The following is a 26,597-nucleotide window of genomic DNA, read 5'->3' on the forward strand; positions in this document are numbered from 1 at the left end:
ATCTATGACTTTACATGTTTAAAATCGTACAACAATTTTGTCTTGGGTTGTTTGTCAGCAGCTTTAAAATCAAAACTGCTCCACCTGTTAAAAATGTGCTCAAAGATTGTTGGTCAACCCTGTCAGAGACTCGACTCAGCCTATCATAATAACCTAGTGAGGCTGTCCAACAACATAATCTCCGACCCAAACCATGTTCTGAACAGTGAATATGAACTGCTACCATCTAATCGGAGATACAGGGTACCACGATTCAATGAAGTCAGACTGAAGCACTCCTTTGTGCATCAGTCAATCCTCACAGTAAATACAGAGCTAAATCCCAGATCAAATGCACACTGAAGGCTCTTTGAGCAGCTTTTCTCTCACTGATTGTGCTGTTATGTTAAATGTTTGTTGTTTGTGTTTCATGTATTTTTGTCTGGATATTTGTCTGTTGATGTTGGACATGGAGCTGCTGTGACGCAAGTCAAATGATGACAAATAATCTGACAAATAAAGTAATATCGTATCGTACATTAACACAAGCCTCACCAAACCCAAAGGAAAGTAGCCTACATTACTGGTAGGCCTATGCTATTTTGTTAAGGGGTCCTTGCTGTAAAAAAAGGAAAAGAAAAGAAAACCTCTGCTTTAGTTCATAAGGCATCTTTAGTGATGTTGACCATTGCAAATCCACATTTGTGAAAATAAGTAAACATCGACCTATGTACAAGACGGGCAACATGGAGGCTGTGGTGCAGATAATCCTGCATTAGGCATGACCATCAACTAAATCAGACGCCTTTAACCGAAGATACTGGCTCACTGCCCTTACTGTATTTGTTTTCATTCTGGGGATGTGACCAATCACAGTTTAGACTGGGAGGAGACTAGCCCGCCTTCATGTTGGACACGCCTCTATGTTCAGGGAACACCGCTTCATACATACACTGTTGTTAGCGACGTAGCCTCTCCGGCCAATTTCTTTTTTGACATTTCCATTTGCGACCACTTCTAATAACTTCACTTTTTGTTACGGCCAGCTGAATGCACGAGTAGTGGTTCACTGGGTCAAAGTGTTGCTGGTGGCAGTCCTGCGAGGTAAGTTGAACTAGTCTTAGCTCGTTAGCCGAGCATACCTTTTACTGATGGGGGGTTGGTTTGTTGTGCTAACGTAGCATTTTGTTAGCTTATATATAACCTTGCCGAACAGACAAGATAGCGATCTAACACTCCCCACTGTTCTGTGATGATTTAGTATTTTGTTTTATTTTCGTCTTCCAACCAAATAAAATGTGGAGTTTGAGTAGCAGCAACATTAGCGTGCAGTGCCGATAAGTTAGTCAAGCTAGTCCAGGCTAAGAGCGGCGACCATGAATTAGCTGACATGCTAGCGCCGAGTAGACTGACCTGACAACATGCATTTTGTTGTTAGTTCCTCCTTGCTATATATTTTGTACTGCCTGGTTGGAGGTTTAAAATAAAGAATCGTTACTGGCGGACAAGCCGCGTGTATGACAACTAAGTGTTTTTCTGTCAAACTTCTCGCATAACTTGCCGTTAATGCGACGTTAACGCTATGTAGATGCTAGTGCTAGCTAGCTAGCGTTCTTCCCCACATCTAGCATTGCCATAATTAATTACTCACTAAGTGAATTTATTTTACTACCCTGGTTAAACGGTAGCCCATATGTTATACACTTAACCAGCTGTGTTGTCGCGCTGTCAGCTGCAATGAAGCGTGGCTGCTTTCTTTTCGTTATATCTTGTTAGCCAACACGCTCAGCTCATTTTGATTTTTTATAGTAAGTCCCATTTTACTGAGGACGGTCAGCGATTACCCGAGTGACACACCACCACTCGCTGTTTGTTTCCGCGAAATAGCCTTTAATTTGCAGATAGTTTAGGTTAGCTCGCTTGCCACATAACTTTGAGATCGCTCTGAAGCCAACGTCAGACAAGCGAAAGCGGTCAGCTGCACCGAAAACGGATGGCGTTAAGCTCGGTGTTTGTCAGAGAGGGGGAGGGGATGAGGCAGGGCTACAGCGAGCGAGAGAGACAGCGCCTACATGCCTGTAAAGTGTTGGCTGACAGCTAAATGCTAGCTTTTTTGTCGCGCCAGTCCACACATTTCGCCATATTGTACTGTCTGTCGTATTTGCTTCGCGTTTCGGCAAAGAAAATGTGAAGCTGGATATGCCACAGACTCGATCTCGGCGACTGAAGACCGAACGCTCAGACACCGTGTTTTCCGAAACTGGTGGTGCAGAGCAGTGAGGCACAATGTCGGCTCTCCGCTGACCGACTGCAATGACGTTTACTTAGGGAACGTCAATAAATTAATTTTCTCACGGTGCATGTAGCCACATAGAAAGATTTCATTTTATTTTAATACTTCGTGCTCTGAACCTTTGCCCAAGGGATCATTTTGTAAATGTCAGCGATCACTTCTTTAAAAATGCAGAGCTCCTTACATTTTAACGTTTTGTTTTATTTTGCTTATTGTAACACTACACTAAACCTAATTCCCTGTATGTGGAAACATACTTGGACATTCTGATAGACCAGAGCTAAACATATTTGTGTAACTATGCAATCATCATGATCTGAAGAGTTCAAAAGTCTGATGGTGTTCTAATTGATCATGGAAATAAATTGACATTTGTACTTTACATGTAATAGACTGCCAAAAGTCATTCACAAATTAGACTTATAGAGCATGTGTTTATAATGAACACAGTATCACTATGATCAATTTTAACTGCTACATCATTTTGTTTAACAAACCTTTGTGTCACATTTGACAATAAAGGCTAAATTGAATTTGTTAGCAGGACAAAGAAACCCTGCACACCTAAAGCAATTACTTGAAAGACAGTCCCTAACTGGTTGTCTCAGCCATTCTTGTGAGCAATGATGGACGGGACTCGCATTGCTGGTTTGTTTCCCCCAGAATTGTTGTTTTGTTTGTGATATTTTTTCAGGATTTGTCATCAAATTGAGAACTATGTCAAAATATAATTGTTCTCCATCCAACCTTTTTAAAGTGTAAACTTCAATAAAGGTTTGAAATAAACATTATTCTTCAGATTTTAAATGGGACTGTGGTGGCTGCCGCATTTACTTGATAAGCTGAATTTGTCAAACCTCACTGTGTACACAGACTAGACCTTTCACAATTTTCCAACACACAACTTTAACAAGAATGTTATAATTATGATAATAGACATCATTTGGAATTGAAGAACCGTACTCTTAAAATATAAATAGCTCACTTCTTTGCATTCATATTGATTTGTGAAAGAATGACTGATTTGACAGCACATTCTTGAAGAATGCTTTGAAATGTGGTTGTTCAGAATAATTTAAACTCAACAACCTGTTAACTGTCAATATATCTTTGTCCAATGTAGCCCCTTTGAGTATGCGTATACAATGAAGAGGCGTGTGGAGGACCAGGAACCGATATTTGCGCCCCAGCAACAGCAAGTACGTCGTCCCCAAGTTCAAGGCATTGCAGACAGCTTCCAGCACCGGGCCCTCGCCCCGGCCCCTACTGTGATAGAGGCATCTGCAGACAACATGCAGCCATCCACCGGCATCCAGTACTCTCTCCCCCAAGGCTACCAGGTATAACTGCATCAAACAATTTGTCATAGATAACAGCCTCCACAGCAGAATTGAATGATTTATAAAAATGTAGGAACGTTATAAAAAGAGTCCTTTGTTCAGTGTAACAATCAGAACAATTTGAGGAAACTAATGAAGACATAGATACAGGGTTTCCCACACATAGACTTTACTTGGGCGGGCCGCCCAGGTATATTAACGTCCGCCAAAGTATATTTGCGACCCATTTAGGCTTAATTTCTTTGTATTAGGGATGCACGATATTGAAAAAAACTGACATTGCGATTTTCCCCCCCCCTGCGATATATATTGCGTTTTTTTAACTATATTTAACCGGATGAAGGTATTGTCCTCCTGTGCCTCGCTCATTTTTTACCGGTGTTTTGATGGTCTGCAAACTAGCGGGGCGGGGCCTGCTGTGATCTGATCAAGAATGATTGTGATTGGTGGTTTGCTGTGCATGCAGAGCCTGCATGTCACTCACTCAAGTACCCCTGACATGAGAGCCACGCAAATTTTCCTTTTGTAGCAAGCAGCAAAATAATTGTAACATGACGTGTTTGAGTTAATTCACCTAGCACTGAGCCTGTTTTTCAGGTCTCAGGCTCGAAAATGACATTCCCAGAACAAATGACCATATCTTCCCTTCTAAAAGGGTTAAATTAATAATCTTTTTTCTCAAAGTAATGATAAACCTGTGAGTTGGATGTAGACAAGTCAGAATCAATATAGATGTTTTTTATTTTAAAGAAAATTCAGATTGAACATAGTAAAAAAACTGTAAATTATAGTGTCCGTCCAAAATTATTTTTTACTTATAGTGAAAACTACCCTTGGATGATGGGTTAGTAGACTAAAAGCTTTAGGAATCCAAAGTACAACATATAATAAGTACCCTGTATCAAGATTGAAGCAAAACAAGTGACAGTTGACCTTTTTAGAGAGATTTAGCACACAAAAAAACACTTCTGGGGTCATTTGGGTGGATTTTCCATATCTCTGGCTCCCCTTGCTGGATTTTGATGAATGAAATCTCTTTATAACCGCTAGAGCCAATGGAATCGAGGGGAAGCTCTACACACACCAACACATGAACAAATAAGGAGTGAGAGTGACGCGTAGCCAAAACCGGAAGCTGCATACACTCTGGTGGCTACCATTAGCAGCTAACTTTTGTGCTCTGATTTTTACATAAAATGGAATTATGGAATATAAACAATTGCTTCAAAGCCACAGATACATTATTAACCTATGGATTAACCGATTCAGCGTTTTTTCTCGTATTAATGCCATTGAACACATCTTTTGATCAGATTGACCGCTACAATGAGACAATCTCCCGTAAAAGCTCCGTAAAAGGTACGTGTTGTGATGTCCGTGTTTGCTTCCCCTGTTGCGAGATCGGATCGCTTAGATACTATTCTTAAATAATCTGTGGAGTCTCAGCTTTAATCGGATATATTGTATGTGCAGTTTCGATAAGTAATAAGGGTATCTTTATTTTTAATTCTGTGCTAAATTGCGTTAGCATAAAAAAAAAATGAATAAAACCGCACGTCCCTGCGGTGTGAATATCGCGCATGCGGTTATCGCCATGACACGATATATCGTTCAGCCCTATTTTGTATCCGTCCGCGAGCACGACGCCATAACTAGTGGACAATGATCCCTCGCTCTACCCCTCCTGTACTGTTCTCGGCTACCACCACAAGTATATTTCAGATCTGTGGGAAACACTGAGATATATATTTTAAAGATTATTGATCCTAATATTCTGGTAATTTCCTCCTTTAAAAAGGTGCCAACATTGCCTCAGAGCACAGGTGGACATGGACACGGACATGGACATAACAACACTGCCCCTCATGTTGGTCCCCATGCACACAGCCTGGCAGCTCAGTCCCAGGGACCCACAGTGGTCCAGGGTCACGTCCATCCACCTGCACCCATGACTTCTACCCAAGGACAGCAGTTTCAGCGACTAAAGGTACGGCTACATGGACAAACTTTTTTTTTTTTTTTAAACTTCGCCTCCAAAGAAAACTAATAAGCACCCATCTTTGCAATGTGTTTTGATAAGTGATAATGAAATCAGTAATTAAACATGTCTCTTAGGCAACGCCCTTTTTTCTGGTTGCAATTTCGTTTTTTATTCTGCATTCAGTGGTTGTAATATTTAAAGATATCTGTCAAATGTTTTCCCTCTTCACTTCGTAGGTGGAAGATGCCTTGTCCTATCTGGATCAAGTGAAGCTGCAGTTTGGGAATCAGCCACAAGTTTACAATGATTTTCTTGATATTATGAAAGAGTTCAAGTCACAGAGGTGAGTTCTTGTTTATTAATTTTCATCAACATTTAAAGAAAATAGTATTTAATATTTATATTACTATCAATTCTGTAGACTACTATTGACACATACTCATATCTTCCTTATAGCATTTATTTTACATTCTATATATTTTGGTAAATGTTGTATATACTTTATACGTTACTTTGCACTTAAATGCTTTTTGCCCTTTTTGTTAGATGCTAGACTACATTTAATCATTTCAGTACCTCTACTCTTTGCAATGAAAAAGTTACATGCAGAACAAATCCTGTGGACTTAGTCAATAAATAAACAGATATTAAATACTATCATTCTTCCTGTCACTACAGCATAGACACTCCTGGAGTCATTAACCGCGTGTCCCAGCTCTTCAAGGGCCACCCAGACCTCATCATGGGTTTTAACACCTTCTTGCCACCCGGATATAAAATTGAGGTTCAAACCAACGATCTAGTCAACGTAACCACGCCAGGTCAGATCCACTACATCACGCCTCATGGTATTTCTGTTCATAACATCCCTATAAGTGGAGCGTCCAGCCAACCTGCAAGCCACAACCAGCACCAGAGTCTGCCACAGGCTGCCCCCCAAACCCCCACCACAACCACCACTGCCCCACCTGTCCCCACCCAACCGGCCCCGAGTAAAACCAGCAAGGTAGGTTTCTATATTAGTTAACTGATCTGAGTTTAATGCACTAAAATGTTTCTTTTTTTCTAAACTGACACCAGAGTGAGCTTTTAAATAAAGTATTACGATAACAAACCACTTTTTAAGTTATTCAACATTGTTTTGAAAAGAGATTTTCTGAGATTTTGTTAACATGTTTTTATGCCCACCAAACTGAGTCTTTACTGGACGAGTGTGATGATATGCTCTTCTCTTCTCTTTCAATTCCATAAGCCAATTCAGTCTCCAGCCCACACACCCACCAGCCAGCCCAACCCATCCATCCCTTCCTACGCCTCACCGCGCTCACCTTCAGTTCAGTCCCACACTCCTGTGAGCAGCACACCGTCCGCGGGGCCACCTCTCCAAAACAACCAGCCTGTGGAGTTCAACCACGCTATAAATTATGTCAACAAGATCAAGAACCGCTTCCAGGGCCAGCCGGACATCTACAAATCCTTCCTGGAAATACTTCACACATACCAGGTAAGAAAATTCACATCAATAAAATAAACATTCAGCCAGATTGATCAAGTCAGATTTTCTTATGGAGAAATTACTATGGTATGCACCCAGTAGTAATCTCACCACCTCCTTTTTCTTTTTAACTCCCAGAAGGAACAACGAAACGCTAAAGAGGCAGCAGGTAACTATACCCCAGCACTGACTGAGCAGGAGGTCTACACTCAGGTGGCGAGACTCTTCAAGAACCAGGAGGACCTGCTCTCAGAGTTTGGACAGTTCCTGCCCGATGCAAACAGCTCGCTGGTGAGTGCCTGTGGACATACTCCTACACTGTGGGGCCATTCTAACTGGACTATTAAAAAAACATACATACAAAATAAGGCATATTCATAGTAGTATTTCATTATAATAAAATATCCCTGAAACCACACATGATACGTTTAGGTAGCATCGTACAAAAGAAACTATTCTGCTCCTCTCATAGACAATATGTTATGGGTTGTCAAATGTATTTATCAGTGGTCAAACTAAGCAGGGAAGACCGAGTTAACTTTATTTTGCATGTGAATTATTAATATGTTGATGTAATTATAAAAATAAAAAAAGTTATTTAGCTGGAGTGTGTTTTCATTCCGCTTGACATTTAAGTTTAGTTTTTTTTTGTCAGGGGTGGTAAGCACATTTTAATAAAGCTTACCATGTTTCTGAGTTAACAGAATTGAAACCCATTTGATACAATTGTTATAACCCCAGAGTAAATGAGACTTGTGCTTTTTGACTGACTTCTCTTTGGTGACATTATAATGTATAATGTTTTTCTCAGCTGCTGTGTAAGGCTGCACCAGACAGAGCGGAGTCGGTGCGCAATGATCATGGCGGCACAGTGAAGAGACCGTTACTGAGCAGCAAACAGAGACTGAGCCAAAATGGCCTGCCCATCAGGAGACCTCCTGGAGGGGGACCCACGCCCCCTGTTAAGGTACTCACACCACTGCAAAGGCAATTGATGTTAATAAGTCTAGACTAAATACTAGAAAAACCTCAACTCAGTTCAGCAGCATCTACACAAAAGAACATAATGACCATAAAGTTAAATAAACCCTGTTTTGACAAAAATTGAACAGCTTCAAAAAGGTAAGATTTATTGTGATGTATTGGTTTTGCTCTCAACTCGGTGTTTAAATTGCCTTGCAGAAAAAGCCCAAGATTTTGGGGAAGGACCATGGCTTGACTGAAGCCGGCAAACACAGCACCAGCACTGAAACCATGTTCTTTGAGAAGGTCCGTATTGTTATATTCAGAACCAGCCTACTGCAATTACAAGCTTACGACTGAATTGCTATATATTGATTGTTGACATCATCTCAATGGAAGGCTTGTTTTTTGTTGACAAAACAGGTTAAGAAAGCTCTGCGGAGCTCTGAGGCGTACGACAACTTCCTGCGGTGTCTTCACATTTTCAATCAGGAAGTGATCTCTCGGGCTGAGCTTGTCCAGTTGGTCATCCCATTTCTTGGGTGAGTTTAAACCTACATGCTCTATGTTATACCTGTCTACAGTCTCCAGTGCTTTACTGCCTCTATAACCGTACTGTTGTGCCTTGTGGCTAAATAATGAAACCAAACTAAAACACCTGAGTGGTAAATAGACTTTGAGTACTACTAGAGATATGAAGTACAACTATTGCAGTAATTGTGTTACTCCCAAATTGGTGTCAGTATTTATTGAGAAATATATTGTAATTTATCTTCTGTTATATCATAATGTTACAGTCCTTACATTTGGTTTTTAATCAAATATTGTGTTGATTTAATAGAGGATAAAACTTTATTTATCCTGATGGATATTATTTTCAATTTAGTGTAAAATGCAATGAAAATGATAAGCAGAATAAAAAAACGTGTGCTAAATGTATGTTTCAAAATAACTCATTTAATACCGATATCACTGAAAAATGTCTTCTACCAATAACCAGTCAACCACCTGGCCGCAGTCTCACTACTAATTGTTTATTTCACAAACATTGTTGCTTGATTGACAGAAAATTCCCAGAGCTTTTTACATGGTTCAAAAACTTCCTGGGCTACCGGGAGTCGTTTCACGGGGAGTCCAGCCACACAGAGAGTTTACCTAAGGAGCGTGCCACAGAGGGCATCGCCATGGAGATTGACTACGCGTCCTGCAAGAGGCTGGGGTCCAGCTACAGAGCCCTGCCCAAGAGCTACCAGCAGCCCAAGTGCACAGGAAGGACGCCGCTGTGTAGAGAGGTGAGTCCCAGAGGGAAGTCTGCTCCGGTGTTTCTGTCATGATAACCTTTTTCTTGCCCACATGGTCTCCAGATACCGTGATACACATATATTTGTGTTTGAGATTTATATTTACCAGGCATCAAGTAGCATTACAATTAGCTTTTTAAGAAGATTAATTGACATAGTTATTAGAAGTATCCTTTTTAGGAAAATGCCACAGTTGCAGCAGTTAGATTTGTTCATTTGGTTTGTAAATTGCTTCCTTAAGCACCGTGCCATCAAGAAGGCATGGATATATATATTAACAGCTTGGATTGAAAACACTTATTTTCCTGCCTTTAGTCATACTTGTTGCTAAATTCCACATCTTTGGGAATAAAAGGCCTTCCTTAAACGGATAATTTAATTGAGCGTGGCATTTTCTCTTTCAGGTCCTTAATGACACTTGGGTGTCGTTTCCATCGTGGTCTGAAGATTCTACATTTGTGAGCTCCAAGAAGACTCAATATGAGGAGCACATTTACAGATGTGAGGATGAGCGCTTTGAGGTGAGGAGAACCCAGACCATGCATACTTCAAAATAAATACTGTTAGTTCTTGTAGTTATTAAAATGTGTTCAGCACCTTTTCTCCATGATGCCCTTTGCGCAGTAGTCAAAAGACCACAGAACAAACTTGCTGCTGACACCTCATTCACACCAACGCAACTCCGGTTCAAGCTCCGTGCTAGAGCTTTTCAGGTTCAGAACCGGTTCTTCGGTTTAGCTCCGGCTCTTTTCACACCGCCCAGAGTCCGACTGGTGCTGCTTCATTGCGTCATCGTTTGCGTCATGACGTAACCGTTTGCGTGCCTGCTTCATAAAGCCAAACCGCGCGGAAACCCCTCACAGCTGACACCGACAACAACAACAATGGCCGATTGTGCTCCAGCTTCCTCTGTACCTCTTCAGAAGACCAGATTCCCAGTAGGTAGCTGGTCTCTTCAGTGGACCACTGCTGCTTGTTAAGTTGCTCCATCGTTGTGTACAAACTGGATAAAACGCGGGCTTTTTGTTGTTGTTCAGGAGTTGATCCCGCCCCTGCCCCCGCCTCGACGTAAGCGTGACGTATGCGGTGCTTTTGCTCTAGCTGGAAAAAATGTTGGTGCTTGAAACGAACCGGATTCCGGAGCTAAGAGGCTGCTCCGCTGCGGTGTGAACAGGAAAACCCGGTGCTTTTCAAGCTCCAGCTCCGAACTGGCCCTGAAACACCATTGGTGTGAATGAGGTATGACACTACCAGTTATTACATGTTACTTGTTAGACGCTTTTATCCAAAGCGACTTACATACTCAATACTGTGGGCAATCCCCACAGGAGCAATTTGGGGTGAAGTGTCTTGCCCAGGGACACAACGACATGCTGACTGCAGTGGGGTTTGAACCTGTGCCCTCCTGATCCCAACATCAACGCACGATTCCACTGCGCCACAGTTATAATCACATATGATAAATGCATTTGTAAATAATTTCACTGTGACTGCACCCCATAGCTGGATGTGGTGTTGGAAGCCAACCTCTCCACGATACGAGCCCTGGAGGCGGTGCAGCGGAAGATTTCTCGCATGTCCGCTGAGGAGCAACTGCGCTTTAAGATGGACAACACAATGGGTGGATCCTCAGAGGTCATCCATCGCAAGGCTATTCAGAGGATATATGGAGACAAGGCCAACGACATCATCGACGGGCTCAAGAAGAACCCAGCTGTGTCTGTTCCCATAGTGCTGAAAAGGTTAATAATCTGATTTGATCTACTTATTATTTTCTGCTTCAGGTCAGAGCTTAATAGTTAGTTAGTAAGCAAGTCAGTGAAGTTTATTTCTAGAGCACAATCAAACAGCTTAAAGACCAAAGTGCTGTATACGTTAAAATACTGTTCCTGTTTTATAGAATTAGATTTTTACGCCCTTTTCCTCTCCCTGTCTCAGATTAAAAATGAAGGAGGACGAGTGGAGAGACGCCCAGAGAGGCTTCAACAAAATCTGGCGGGATCAGAATGAAAAGTATTACCTAAAGTCACTCGACCACCAGGGCATCAACTTCAAGCAGAATGACACCAAAGTGTTGCGTTCAAAGACCTTACTGAATGAAATTGAAATGCTATATGATGACGTAAGTAAACATGAAGACATAATCACTTATTATGATATTTGGTTTGAGTTGTGCTTTTAATACAGTGGCTGCATGTACAATGCTACTGCCTTTATAAGACTCTATCTTCTGTCTTGCCTCCTGTAGCGCCAGGAGCGAGCGTCAGAGGAGATGGAAACTGCCACGCTGCCAGTAACTGGCCCTCACCTGACCCAGACTATGAAGACAGCCAGATCCTGGAGGACGCTGCTTGCCCTCATCATCCACCACGTCAAAAGACAGGTGGGCATCCAGAAAGAAGACAAGTACAAGATCAAGCAGATCATCCACCACTTCATCCCGGACCTCCTGTTCGCACGGAGAGGGGAGCTCTCTGATGTCGAGGAGGAGGAAGAAGAGGAGGAGGAAGAAGAAGACATGGAGATGGATTCAGAGGGCCCCAAGAAGCACAATGGCCTGCCAGGCAGCAGCCCGTCAAAGTCCAAACTCCTCTTCAGCAACACGGCAGCTCAGAAGCTGCGGGGCACAGACGAAGCCTACAGCCTGTTGTTCGTGAACAACTACTGGTACATCTTCCTTCGTCTTCATCACATCCTCTGTACGCGTTTGCTACGCATCTACGGGCAGGCTGAGAAACAGATAGAGGAGGACGCCAGGGAGCGAGAGTGGGAAAGAGAAGTGTTGGGCTTCAAAAGGGAAAAAAATGAAAACCCAGCAATCCAACTGAAGATGAAGGAGCCACGTAAGTGAGAAAGAGAAGAAGTGGTTAAGGTTTTGTTTAAACATACTCAGTTTGATTGATGGGTGAAACAGGTTGCATTATACTTTGTAATCTCACGCTATATAACCGTGAACACATGTACTACTTTCTACCTGCAGTGGATGTTGATGTTGAGGACTATTACTCGGTGTTCCTGGAAATGGTGCGTAATCTTCTGGATGGGAACATGGAGCCGATTCAGTACGAGGACTCCCTGAGGGAAATGTTTACTATCCATGCCTACATTGCCTTCACCATGGACAAACTCATCCAGAGCATCGTCCGGCAGGTCAGCACATTCAATGATGATGATTCTATTTCTGTTTCTGTAAAAACCGGACTCAGACTTATAACTAAAATGTTTTTAGTTCATATAAAACATTAATTAACTGTGACTATAACAACCTAAGTGTTAACTTCTGCACTGAGCTGGCTCTAGTTTTTCATTTGAAGATACTTGCATTCTGAACCCCCTGCTTTCACAGCTCCAGCACCTCGTCACTGATGATGTATGTGCACGTGTAACGGACCTGTACCTGAGCGAAAGTGCCAACAAATCCTCGGGGGGGCCACTGTCCACGCAGACGTCCAGGGCCACAGCAGAGGGCTCCTACCAGCGCAAAGCAGAGCAGCTAATGACGGATGAAAACTGCTTCAAGGTACCATTTGTCCCGAGAGATCGGTATAAACTATTCTGAGCACTTTGTTTAAACAAGATATCCTCTGATTGTGTTTCTGTTTAGTTGATGTTTGTAAAGAGCCGAGGATCTGTCAGTCTGGCCATGGAGCTGCTGGACACGGAAGAGGACAACTCTGATGAGCCAGCGGAGGCAGAGGTATGACGATTGAGCATTGAAGTACAGTTCAAGTATTAAGTGTCCTGTAGTACAGCCCTGCAACAAGTATGACTGCTATGTATATTTTTGGTCCACATTTAACACCAAGGGGCATTGTTGCAGAAACTATTTGTCCAACTGGACGAGCAGAAAATAATTACCAACTCTTTTGATGTTTGATTACAAATATTTGTATCAATTAGAATATTCTTGATCAGCTTGAGTGATTAATGGTTCCAGACTCTGAAATGTGAGAATGTGCAGCTTTACTGTTTTGTATTATTTTTAATATATTATAATTGTGTTTTTGGCTTTCAGTTGGTCACCTCGACTACAAGAGATGAGCTTTTGTTTATATATTCCGACATTTCGTAGACTAATATAAATGCGACAAGCTTAAATTGGCTGATTTGATTTATTTTTCCAGCTAAACAATATTGTTTAATACTTTTTAACCTTTATATTCCTGATTTTAGAGGCCATAATTACTATTCTGGTTAAGTAGGAGGTTCAAATGTGTGTCTGCATGCTTTCTTTAATGTTTTTTTTCTTCTGCTCTGTCCTCCACAGAGGTGGTCAGACTACGTGGGCAGATACCTGAACTCAGACTCTGCGTCCCCTGAGCTGCGTGAGCATCTGTCCCAGACGCCGGTGTTCCTCCCCAGGTGAGGCCCCAGCCATGTGTCCCTCTTGTCTGCATACTTTCTGTCCTGAGGCTCTAGACAGCCGAGCAGCCACTCCACTGTTGACAAGCCAAACCAGCTGCCAAACACCACTCATTTTCAGAAGTAGAACCTTTGGCACTTGTGCACAACTCTGACCCAAGGAAGCTCTTGTAATTACAAAAGTTTTAGGCATAGGACCTCTGCGTTTTTATTAACGGACAAACTACAAGGTTTGAGAAGGTTCATTGAAGAGAGTCACTCCACAGATACAGTGAAGTGCTCGCAGTGCCTGATGCCCTGCTGTTTGTAAAGAATCTCATTGGCCGTGAGAACATGACTTTTCAGTTTTGATCTCTGCCTCACATTGAAGATTGCACTTTACATGGCCATCTTTTAAAAAAATATGGAATTTATTTATTCACTGATTCAGTTCCTTTTTAATGGGAATTTTATTTATTAGTAGTAAGGTTTTTTAAAATGGTTTTGGCTTGATCATGGGTTTTGAATTTCCACCTCAAAATCATTTGGTTTGATTATTCACATTGTATTGAAATTGAAATGATGTTTCTCATTGTGTAACATAAGAACAAAAGTCATTGAATGCACAAACTGAAAGCAAAACAAATGGGTTCCAACCTTTTTCATTTTAAAATAATTTTTCTACGATGTCTTTGGCCTGAGTTTGTGAGACTGAAGCTGTTGTGTTGGACCTGAGAGACTTTGTTAAGAGAGGAAGGTGCAGTCATGATTTCCTTTTCTACCTTTTCATGCCCTTTGTTTGTGATTGTATTTAGATCAAACGTCCTATTTTTGACTTAATTTGCTGTTTGGAAATGTAAATGTTCAAATGTCCATTTGTTTAAGTCTGTTATACTCAGTGTAATATTTGTAATAACTTCCCGTGGAAACAGTGCACTCCCGTTGCAACTTTTTGTTGTTGGTGAGGTTTTCTTCCACTGGTTTGACAGAAATTAGTGCTCATAAGTTTTTAAAACTCTGGTCAAGCACATTATCTGCAACACTTGTACAGAGGAGTAGGTTATGTAAATAAAATGATTGTCTAAATTGTATTTTCATGTTGGTGTATTTATTTCCTGAGCTGTGCATAGAGGCGTAGTTGTGTCCGCTGTTTCTTGAAGCTCCAGATGAGTGTTGCACATGGAGCTGTCTGTCATTGCTGTTTGGTGATTCTTCTGTTTTCAGTTTTCTTTGAGATGGCTGTCCATTACCATAACATTTCAAAAGCCAACAAAAAATAATATATATTTATCTTATTTAACCCATTGCATAAATCTGGTGCCTGACTATGATTTATCAGTGGGCTCACCAACATCTTGTCCCTTTTTTCTTTTTTCATCCAATCTATGAGAGATCAGCAGCATAAGAGGTCCAAAGACTTCCTCCTTCACAAAAGTCTTTGATGGCAGTAAAAAAAAAAATCAGCAGTTTCTTTCCCAGTTGTGTTGGGTCTTCATCTCATGATCATAACACTGTGTACATTGTTGGTGAAAGTATGTGCACATCAAAGTATTCTCAGCTCATATTTTGGATCTTATCCGGCATCAATTTTCTAGTGTTTGTTTCTAACACTTTTTTGAAATTGGCCTCACTGTCTTTTAAGTGGAGCCCTGAATGCAAAAATATGCTTCATGGTTTCAGTCCCCGCTCACCTGTACCCTCAGTGGTAAGTACACATTCAACTTTCATTCAGGTGGGGTGAATAATTGTATTTTTTTATTACCTGCACAAAATCAGAATACATTTTCCAATTAAAATAAATATTTCTTTGCCAAGCATATTTAGATTTGAACTACGTGGCTGTGCATCGGAAGTGCACTGCACAGAAATATTACGACTGCTGCCTCTGCTGCTCTTATAGATCCACATTCCCCTCGAACGATTTGACTCCCTATCTAATTCGGTTACTCGGTGAGTTGCAATGCATGGGTTTAAAACAATTATTGTTTAAAGGGACAGTCCTCTCAAATTTGACTTTACTGTTCTCAAATTTGCTTAATGTCATGTGTATTGTGCCTGACCACATCTCCTAGTCTTCTAAACCGCGCAGTGTATGCTGTCAAATACAAGATTGTTCCATGTATAACATGCTTAAGTTAATAAAACTGTTTAAAACTGAAATTTGTGCGAACTTTCCCTGTAAACGTGCTGCACCCTTTTGATGTCTGGAGTAATGAGAAGAATTTACTCTTTGATCCGTGTGGTATTCATGGCTGTCGATATCTCTTGGCCTTCAGGAATTTGAGACGCATAAGGAAATGCCAGAGAGGATGGGAGCAGCTGCAGCAGGAGAGAATGAACACGGTCCCCTCGGACAAGCCTCAGGACGGCAGCAGCGACATAAAGATGGAGTGCATGTTCAAGCTCAACTCCTACAAGATGGTCTATGTCTGCAAGTCAGAAGACTATATGTACAGGCACACCGCACTCACACGCGCTCATCAGGTAAGCAGAACATAGTTGTATACTTACAATAAATGTTGTCTTCTCTTTCATTTAATAAGTTATGTCAATTGTTAGCTTTTTTTCTCTTTGATAGAATAGAAGCATTGTCATTATGTATAAAATACAATGAAATTACTGTTACGCGTACCTGCGGTACTTAAAACACCCACACACAACCATTTGAAAACAAATACATATTATATTGGTAGTCTTGTGTTGCAACAAGCTAAATATATATATATATATATATATTTGGTTCTAGCAGCAACCAAATATATATATATATTTGGTTCTAGCAGCAACCAAATATATATATATATTTGGTTCTAGCAGCAACCAAAATGGCTTTCCTTTCAACCGAAATTGTGGAAACATTGAACGTGTAAGCAGTGATAGTGCTAGCACAATGCAGCTCATTGCAAAGCTGTTTCAACATTAGAGGCAAAGTCAGAAAAACTAACCTTTCCAGAATTGAAAACAATGAACTCAATTTTTCTCAGCGAGCTAATATTTAGCATTTATTTTTTCTTTGTCCTTCACCAGACATATACTATCGGGATTTCCTACAAACTGATTATGTTATTAGATTTTATGAGCGATGGGATCAAACTATTGCTAAGCCCAACCTTGTTGCTCATTTAAATGCAATGTCATATTTTAACCTAATAATTGCTGCGAGTGGTTGTTGTCTGGGGTTTGACTTTGACCCACAACGTTTTCATATCCTTCTCAAGATATGTTGTAAATGATCTTTGTCCCTTTCATACCTTATCTTTTTGGTTTGTCTGTTGTCTTCTTAAAAGGCTCTATCATGATTTTTGGGGTTTTTCTTTCAACTTTTAATTTTAAAAGGATGAAACGAGATGTGGATAGATGTGAGCCTCCAGATGACACTTAATAAGGGGCCATCCCATTCAATACTTACATTACCGTTGGTGCTTTCAGTGATGTTTTCTAGTACCAATCGCTTAAATGTCTTCGAAGCATAGAAACAGGATAGTCTCGATTCTCGACAATCCAGTGGCAAGATACATTGCGTCTTGATGTTATACTATGCAAGTTAATGTGACGACTCTTTATATTTCAAGCTGTCAGCTGAGCTCCTGTGGTCTTCTCTCCTCAGTCCCAACAGCGGGTCAACACTCGCCTGCACAGACGCTTTCATACCTGGCTGGACTCCTGGGCCAAAGAGCATGTGACCAGTGACATGGCTGCCGACAACCGCAAGTGGCTGATGGGAGAAAGAAGAGAAGGCCTGTTGCCCTGCACCACCACTTGCCACCTTAAGGTCCTCCATTATATCAACATTAACAAGTTCCGTGTGAAGTACAGAACACTGTAGTCTCTCTCTATTGAAAGAAACTGTGATGGTGGCTGTCTTCACACACTGCCAGTGATGACTCCATGTACACAGTAACTCCGTGCAGATTTCTACAACCTGCCGTTACTGGATTCAGTTGCCAACTTTTTTTTGGTGTCCGACCTGAGTCAGGAAATGTCTACAAACGTTGAGCTTACATTGCAAAATCCTGCAATGTATGTAAATAGTTTTCTTCAGGTGCTACTGTCGCTATATTTGAAAAGAAATATTAATTACATGAGATGAATAGACTGGGGAAACACTCCTTAGTGCATCATTTATTTAGAGCAATTCACACTTTAAATAACAGAAAACCTGGTTAAGCAAAACTAGACTAAACAATGTTAAAGATAATTCACTTAACAAGTACCTGATACTCGGGCAGTAATCTGGCTTCCAGCTGTTAACTTGTATAGCCTGTGAATGTTTTCCTTCTTTAGTGGTAATATATATATATATACAGTATAAACTGTACATTCAACATCTCTGGTGACTGCTGGGTAGATGCTAGACATTTACAATGCCAGCAGTGTATATTGCGTAAAGTAATTTATGACCGCCCAACACTTTGTAAATATGTTGTTTATATCTATATTTGTTTTAACATGTAGCGTACTTTAACACACATCTGGTATCAGTCTTTAGCTAAAGCTTGCTGAACTGTTTTTTACCAAAGGATGTTAATTAGAGACCTTTTTGTTTGTGGTCTGTTGAACGTGTAAAGTCTTTGAGTAGAAGAATTTCCCATTTTATACGTGTTTCGACCCCGTTATTTGCATTTCTACCTTCAGTCTCTGGTATCAGTATCACTCGTGGTTTGAAGATGATTGAATGTAGCGGAGCAGCATTTCTCATTTCTGAAAGTACAGTATATGTCCTTTTTGAAAGTACTGAGGTCTACTCGATGCTATCAACCTTTCCTGGTATTTAAACTTTCTGAAATGGTTATAATCAGTATGACAGGATCGATATGTCGCCTATAAAACTGTACATGAGCCGTGTTTATTTTGTATGCCCTTTGTTGGTGACAAACACTGACTGATGTATAGTAGCTCTATGTGAATGTCAGACGTGTGAACACTTTATGGATCAAGATAACAAGCAAGCAATAATATTTCCTTCAGACGTAGTTCATCAGTTTTGTATTTCTTGCTGAAATACAAACGTGAATGTTGTATTCCCTTTGAAAGAGGGATGTAAACTAATGGTTTTTATTCCCGCAGTTTATTCAATAAAACTGGAATTGGTCGATATGTTAGATGGAGACGGGAAGATATCCATCATGCTAAATACCATTAAACGTGTTTCACAAATTAACATATAAGCAACACGCAGTTCTTAACATTAATGCTATCCTTGTTATCTTCACATCATCATAACATAAGCAAGTTGGAAGCCCCAAAAGCTCATTATGTCGGCACAGATTTGCTCCAATACTTAAAATGAAGCAACCTGACTACAAATATTCCTCCATTAAAGGCAATGGTCAGTAACATAAACAGCTACAGACAATCTTGGAACAGTTTATTACTTGGGTTTTTATTTTTATATTTACTATGTTTAATATGGAATACCACAGAAAGTCCCGGGGAAATGATTGTACATAAAGACATTGTTTGTACTTTGTTTTAATGTGTCTGGACTTTTATGATGTTGTACATGAGTGTTAGTATGGTGTTGGGCATTAAACTATACGTTAAATAGTAAGAAATCTAGTTGACCACCTTCTTTTTATTTTTGACAGCGTTTTTATGATAAGGGCCACTTGTTTCTTTTTTAAAGAAAAAGGTCAACCCGTAAGTTCTTCATCAGGTGATATATCTGCCTTTTTGACTTTTCTACTGTCACAAAAGCATACACTCTTTAACTCAACAAACAAAAGATAATTTGTTCGATTTCCAATGCTAGATAATTACATACAAAAATTGATAAAAACGGTAACATCTGAAATTGTGACTTTTGTGAAGATGGTAAATATTGAATGTCTAAACAGTTAATTAGAAAATGTTGATTTTATGTGAAATTTCTCACACTGACAATTGTTTGAGGATATTTGAACTTGTGGACTTCTGCTATGCTCGTACGTAGATGCGCGTGCACACCACATCATCGGCTCCGAAAGTCTGAAACGAGATTGAAGACAGAAAAAAGAAATCTGATTAACATCGTCATCATCAGCAGTCTCTTGTTGCTTCAGTAAAGTTTATCTTTAATCATCAGACCTTACTTTGAGACCACTTACACAGCCAAGTTTAGACCGCTCTGATATTAGTGCCTCTGCCTAGTGCCTTCACCTGGGGGGTGTCTGAGGTTTCTTTATTAACAGGCAATTCAGTCTTTTTATACTTAAAGGTAAGGTACGGTACGTTTATTTATATCACATTTTCAGACACAGAGGCAATTCAAAGTGCTTTTCAAGACAACAGAAAGGTCACCTATTATCCAAACTACACTTTTCAATGTATTTCTTATACATAAATATGTGTCGCCAGCATGTTACAAGACTCAAAGTCTCAGGAAAAAAGATTCTCTCCTTTTTTTGTCCGGAACCATCTATATAAAAACCTGTCAGAAAATCAGCTGGTAACACCCGTCCACTTTATCACCTGAATCTCCCCCTAGAGCACCATTGTGTTCTTTTAACCAATCATGTCTCAGAGGGGCGTGGCCAGCAGCAGCTCATTAGCATCTAAAGATACAGACACAGAATCAGCACTTCTGAAACAGGGCTTTATGGGATGCTACAATGCACGATCTGTTTGGTATTTCGAGCCAAACACTTCAGAGACATGTTTCGTATATATCTGAGAACTATAATATATTGAAAAGGAGTATAATAGGGGAACTTTAAGTAACATTTGAAATGCCTTATTCTTATACTACTTAAAGTCAAAGGTAATTGCAAAAATTACTTAAATATCAAGTAATTAAATTCTTACTGTATATGTCAACACTGTACACACAGAATCTTACATTTATAATTTACATTTACCAATAATGTAAGAGCCTTTTAATATTGTATTTTTTCTTTAATACTTTGTTTACTACTGGGTAAATTAGTACTGCATTTATCATTTATGCATGTTACATTGATTTGGAAAATATAACTGTCAAAATTGTTCTTCAGTACAATAGTTTGTAGCATTCAGGCATTGACACTAAGCATATAAAACAACATAACCATCATCTTGTGAAAACAGTTTTACTGGTTTCCTGAAGTCTCTCAGTTGTACAAATGGCAGTTGAAGTAATTGTCCCTCTTCCCCACATTATAAAAAGCTTAATTTTCATTGTGTTGTAGTCCCTAAATGTATTTTTAAAGCACTCATATGATGCTCTTTCGCCAATAATGACCTAAATGCCTGCTCATATTGTGATCTTAATTTGGATCAGCTGTCTGCTTAAAGAAACAGGTGGACAAAAGCTGATATGAGAATGGGGAGAAAAACATTGCATGCTGCGGGTCATGGGGTTTATGTGTCCAAGGATAAAGATGTATGGGAGTCCCAGGGGCAAAGCACTATGGCCAACTGCACTGCGCACATTATCATTATCTCATGCTGTGTGGCGGCACGGGGAAACAGGGCAGGATGTGAAAAATGAAGCCCAGGCGACTCCATCTGGCACGTGGCGAGATGCCGAGGGAGACATTAACTGGAGGTAACACCAGGGTCCATTGGCATTTCTCAAGAGCAAGATCAATGAGACCAATTAAAGCCCATTCGAGGACACACACACACACACAGATCTGGACCCCCGACTAAATCACAGCCACACAATCTCATCTGGCTCCAGTCCCATCATAAAGTCGCCAGTGCACGGCTGTATTAATCTTTTAAAAAATCGATATTTATTGGATTGAAATGCATATAAAAAAAAGTATATGAGGTTCCTCGCATGGACAAGTATTTATTCTACTTTTTACTGGAGACTCGCCGAATGATCTTTGTGCCCCTCTTCGATCACAGTGAGTGCAGTGAGCAGCGCCATGTTGTCTTCATTAGGCCCCTCATCCATCTCCCCCTGGGACCCTCATGCTCTCATCTGCTGGACAGTGCTTTTATTAGACTGAATGTGCTTTTTATCTGTCTATACTGAGCCACATGCCTCTGTACACTGAGAGGAGACGGACATCTTGTTGGAAGAAGACGGGATATTTGATTTCCCTGATGAACGAGCAAAACTACCACGCAGCAACAGTTGCCAATAGATTATATATATATATATATATATATATCTCTAAAATAAATCTCATAATAATGTAAACGGGTCTACAATCATTATAGTTGAGAAATGAAACAAGTGTTACATTTGTAGTTCATGTTCTGACTGAAGTTTTGGACTACTCCAACCAACCAGTGCAGTTTAAACTTTGCAGTTGCCAATGTGCCACTGTTTTACTATTTAGTAATTCTGTGTTGCCTATGTTCATACTGACAACATGACCAATGAAGTCTAATTGAACTGGGTAAACAATCATCCTAATCTCCCTACATGTCTTCTTCTTTGACATATGGCTGAATACAAAAGGACTAAACCATGTAGGCTTTCTAAGACTACATTTAAATAACTGTTAGCATAAATTACCTTGAATTTGGTGCAGTATGTAATATCATTTTGTGTTGTGTAATTTATGATCTGATCCCAGCAACAATATTCTGACTTAAACGCAAGTATCTGCGTGCAAAGTAACTCATCTGTCATCACCCCCCCTCAGCATTCAGCAGTATATTTAACTTGTGTTGCTGAGGTGTAGTAAAACCAAAACTTTGTTTGCAGAATATTACAGAGCCTGTTAAACTAATACTCATTATTTAGTTTTATTAATAAATTAGTTGTGTACATCTACTGACGTCAATATAAAAATAGTTCACAGTCTGGATCGCCTCAGAGCCAAACATCTTTGCTTCAACATCGTTCAAATCTAAAAATCCAAACAATGCATTAGTTGGGGTGTAATATGAGGGATTTTAGTTTAATTACAAACCAGCAGGGAATATATATCGGACCTCTCCCACACCGGTGGTATTATAACTTGTTCTCTTTTCCTGTGAAACTTTTTTCCCCAATGATTCAACCCCACATGCCGATCAGATTACATCCCATCACTCCAACATGGACAGACAGACGTCCACACCCTTATCTTAAATAAAAACAGATTTGGTGCGGTTCAAAACGTTTGTTCCCAGTTTGGAAACCTGCCTTCTGCCTAAATGAAAGCCCCTCAAGTGTTTTCCTGAGTGCCTCTCTGCAGAGGTGAGTCCATCACAGACAAACTGGACTTTGTTGACCAGCTGGCCAATAAATCCAAGCAGACCCAGATGTTTACAGGAACTAAACCTCTTTGTCTTAGTGATCTTGAATTTACAGGCTGACGTGTTTCTGATGTGTGCAATATCCCTGAGTGCAGTCCAACATCATTCGTGAGGCAGTTAAATGTTAGTGTGTTCCTTTGAAATCTAGACTAAGTTTCTCCGTGGATCCCCTGAATCTGCCTTGCTGTAACAAATACTTCACCTGCTCTCAGCCTACATGGTCTACATGTTAGAAAACCTCTTTTAATATGAATTTAAATAGATATATTTAGTTCATATTTCCTTGATGTGAACAAATAATGAAATGTAAGAAACAATGCATCATGATAATGTGCTTCCTCACAGATGCAGGCATGTTTATTCACACCCTCATTTGGCAGAAGAAGGAAATACAAACGGTGTTTCAAAATGGCCATGGGAGTTCAGAACATTTCCCAGGAACTACGTAGTTTTTTGGGTAAATTATTGACCAGATTGTTTCACATTTCACATCTGGTGTCACCACCCAGTTATGGCCTGTCTTGACCATCTGTCTAGTTTTGGTTTCTGCTTGTGCTGTGATTGTGTGTTATATCCGCCTGAAGTTTATTACAAGTTCCTTAAGTTCAAGCTGCTTTATTAAAAAATAAATCTCATTTGTGAGGCCATGTTTGTTCCACGTTCCAAGTATTTATGCTAAGCTAGGCTAACCAGCTTCTGGCTGTCCTTTTGATGTATAGATATGAGAGGTAGGTTATCAACCTTTCCTTTAACTTTGGCCCAAAAAACTTTGAATAAGCCAAAATGTGAAACTATTCAAAAAGGATATGCTACAAAGCAACAGTGTTTTTAAAAAAAAACAATTGAGGACTGTCTGTTTAAGCAATCCCTTGATTTCTTATTGGCAGACAGAGATGTAGAAACAGGAAATGGCCATGTATTTAAAGACAGCGACCAAACCTGACACCTCATCCCACTTTCAAAACATCTGTTCATCTATCTGATGGGAGATTTTTTATGAAAATTGGAGTCATTGAATCCACATCCGTCTCCAGGCTGATGGGAGGAGAGCATTTGGGAGCCGCAACTTTATAAAAGAAAACACAGAGAGAACTATTTGCTTTTTAGAGAAAAGGGGCTGATCATGAAGACACATGTCGACCCATAAATGCTTTATACACTTGATTAATTTGAGTCAACATCTGCATGTAGCACTCTCTTACTTCTCACCCATATTTCACTTATAGTAAATTAAAATAAATAGAACTGCTCACCAGTATGAGTTCATCCCCATTGAGTTCTCGGGTCCAGAAGGTCTTCGGGCCGTTCCCGCTCAGTAGAGTCTGTTTGCAGTACATCTTGTTTTCTGTTTCCCAAGTGGCCAAGCTCTGTAGAAAAAGCCGCACTTTCATGAGGTTTCCTATATTTATTTCCTCAATCTTAGCCGATTTACAGACTGTGTGTTAATCACTAGTCAGTCTTCAGGGATACTTTTTGCATGTTTTACCCTGAATAATAATACTTTTCAGATGTATCTGGTTCATTTTTAGCTTGTTCCTTGCAGCCCTACATTTTAGCCTAATATAATGCTTAAGGGTACACTAATAAAACCAATTGCACTCATAAAGTTCTGGTTACTTATCACAAGGAATACAACACCACATTTGCTTTTTTTTGGTGCTCATATTAAGGATACAAGTCAGGCTCTCTCATCCTCTTCTGTTTTATTTCCACCATTCTTTTAAAAATCTGTCTCCTACAAGTCTCCACATTTCATAAGATGTCCTTTTTAACTTTCACCGACTTGCGTGTCGTTGGTTAATTCTTTTTTTTGGTCAAAGTTAAATTATCCCTCTGATAGCGAAGTTAAATATTAAGATTTTTTTTTGAGAACATTCCAGAGTGAGGTTTTGTGATCCAGTGGGAAACCCCAATACTTAAAACAAAAAGCTACACAGTCATTTAAGAGGAGGAGACATGTACATTGATAGAAAGTTAATCATGTACTGATTAATCAGATTACCTTACACTTTCTGCCGTCCAACGTCTCCTCATTAAACTCCTCTCCCATGAGGAAGTTGATCTCCGTGGTGCGGACGGTGGTGGAGGTCTTGATGTAGAAGTGCTCATCGTTCTGCCTTATCTCCACATGGGGCTTGGACGCAGCCGCCACCGCCACCTTCCTCAGCATTGCGTTCACTCCTGAGAACACACACAGAGCTAGTGTGAATACTACACAGCGCTGATCAGTCTGTGGAGGATAAGACCCTGACGTACAAAACCACTTTGATCCCACCTTTAACCACTAAGAACTACTTTGTCCGTATTTTATCACTTGATATTGAGTTGTGTCACGTCACATTTTCTGTCTGCCTCTGGCACCAAAGACATGGGGAGAAAAAGATCTGCGTTAATGTTACAGATGTGAAACTCGGCCTATTTACCAAAGGAATGCATACAGATAGTCATCAATCTGAGTTCAAACTAACCCTATATTAGTCAGGAGAAGATTTCACAGTATAAGGCAGTGGGTTTTCATATTTTAAAAAAGGGTCTTGAGATTGTTATCAGCAGATGTTGCAAATATGGAGGCTGCAGTGACAAGGTGATGAGGGGGAGGAATGCTGCTTTGTTTGTCTCTCCTGTACCTCATGATAGATTCTGTCCTCCAAACAGCGGGAAAGCTATTAACCCTTCCCGTCACACATTACAGTGAAAACAATCAGATGAGATAACGCTTCCGTCTGTTTCCCATCCATCCTCCTTGGAGTTCATGTTCTCTCCTCCTGTAATTAAAACCAGTTGTCCTCCACTTTGGAACAAGCAGTGCCGGTGGTAAATGTGGTCTTTTGCAACCATACATCTAAAAGCAATTTAAACAGCAGCCTAACCTGCCTATGATCGAGCTGAAATGAGGTATTTAGACATTGGATTGTTGGACCGTGGTGGGAAAAAGATCATCTTTAATTGTACCTTTTTTTGATCAATCAGTTATTTTGTTAAGATGCTTACAAAAAGTGTAATCTCCAATCTGTACCTCAAGTTTGAATTTTTTTTCTTCTTCTGTTTTTTAACAATAGAAAATCAAAAATCTATTCACTTAACTTCATCTCTGCATGCATTTCAAAATGAACCTTGATTGCAGTCTGTATTCCAAGTACGATATCTACATCTATCGCACAGACCTCCTTCCTGTTCAGTCAATACATCATTTCAGAAACCTAAAACTAAAATGCAATCAAACATTCATAGAAAAAGAGAAAATTATCCTCACCCAGAGCTTTGAGCAAATCTTCGAAATTCTCGCTGCTTTTCATTTTCCAGGTGCCTGCAAAATTGGGCATTTTTTCTTGTGGGGTTCTGGATGTGTCTCAGCCTTTCGTCTCCTGTCGTCTGTCTCCTCCGCTCCCTTTCTCTTCAGGCTCTTTCTTTCTCTCCCTCCCTCTCCTCCCTGTGTGCAATGATCCCACACAGCAGACCTCATTCCCCCTCCACCTTAGTCTCCTCTCCCACACACCCATTACACACATTGTAAATGGTTTATTCTCATTAGAGAATAGAATAATTGTGCACAAATGATGGTTCAGTTGAATGTTCTTGATGTCTCTTAATCTGATTGGACTGAGATTTAGTGGAATTTAAGAGAGTATTTACACAAATATTTATTTAACTAAGATTTGTTTTTATACAAATGTTCCTACTTTGCCTTTTATGTAGGTATTTATCCACCAAAAAGGATGATATTCTCTCTTCCTTTAATACAAAA

General features: G+C 40.1%; 2 protein-coding genes across 4 annotated transcripts; one reads left to right on the plus strand and one right to left on the minus strand.

Moving 5' to 3' along the window:
- The first annotated feature begins 915 nt into the window (after positions 1 to 915).
- Positions 916 to 19,244, plus strand: LOC117549267 (paired amphipathic helix protein Sin3a-like). 2 transcript variants are annotated; one of them, XM_034221009.1, is made up of 21 exons: positions 916 to 1,083; positions 3,396 to 3,612; positions 5,411 to 5,599; positions 5,830 to 5,936; positions 6,272 to 6,599; positions 6,846 to 7,097; positions 7,227 to 7,379; positions 7,900 to 8,055; positions 8,271 to 8,357; positions 8,475 to 8,593; positions 9,118 to 9,343; positions 9,757 to 9,873; positions 10,856 to 11,094; positions 11,291 to 11,474; positions 11,601 to 12,195; positions 12,333 to 12,502; positions 12,699 to 12,872; positions 12,957 to 13,049; positions 13,620 to 13,714; positions 15,970 to 16,177; positions 17,301 to 19,244. In XM_034221009.1, the coding sequence occupies exons 2-21, from the start codon at positions 3,418 to 3,420 to the stop codon at positions 17,517 to 17,519; spliced, it is 3,906 nt and encodes a 1,301-aa protein (XP_034076900.1). In that variant the 5' UTR covers positions 916 to 1,083; positions 3,396 to 3,417; the 3' UTR covers positions 17,520 to 19,244. The 2 variants fall into 2 exon arrangements, with proteins under 2 accessions (XP_034076900.1, XP_034076901.1); XM_034221010.1 differs by lacking the exons at positions 15,970 to 16,177; positions 17,301 to 19,244 and adding exons at positions 15,374 to 15,398; positions 15,594 to 15,943.
- On the minus strand, positions 19,153 to 26,276 carry LOC117549286 (cellular retinoic acid-binding protein 1). Of its 2 annotated transcripts, XM_034221056.1 has the most exons (5): positions 26,106 to 26,253; positions 25,128 to 25,206; positions 24,855 to 25,033; positions 24,106 to 24,219; positions 19,153 to 19,660 (listed from the first exon to the last, which is right to left on the minus strand). In XM_034221056.1, exons 3-5 carry the CDS (start codon positions 25,020 to 25,022, stop codon positions 19,610 to 19,612), a joined length of 333 nt encoding a protein of 110 aa, XP_034076947.1. In that variant the 5' UTR covers positions 25,023 to 25,033; positions 25,128 to 25,206; positions 26,106 to 26,253; the 3' UTR covers positions 19,153 to 19,609. The 2 variants fall into 2 exon arrangements, with proteins under 2 accessions (XP_034076947.1, XP_034076946.1); XM_034221055.1 differs by lacking the exon at positions 25,128 to 25,206 and having other exon boundaries at positions 26,106 to 26,276.
- Between the last annotated feature and the right edge of the window lie 321 nt (positions 26,277 to 26,597).

Source organism: Gymnodraco acuticeps, unplaced genomic scaffold, assembly GCF_902827175.1.
Source record: "Gymnodraco acuticeps unplaced genomic scaffold, fGymAcu1.1, whole genome shotgun sequence".
Classification (NCBI taxonomy): domain Eukaryota; kingdom Metazoa; phylum Chordata; class Actinopteri; order Perciformes; family Bathydraconidae; genus Gymnodraco; species Gymnodraco acuticeps.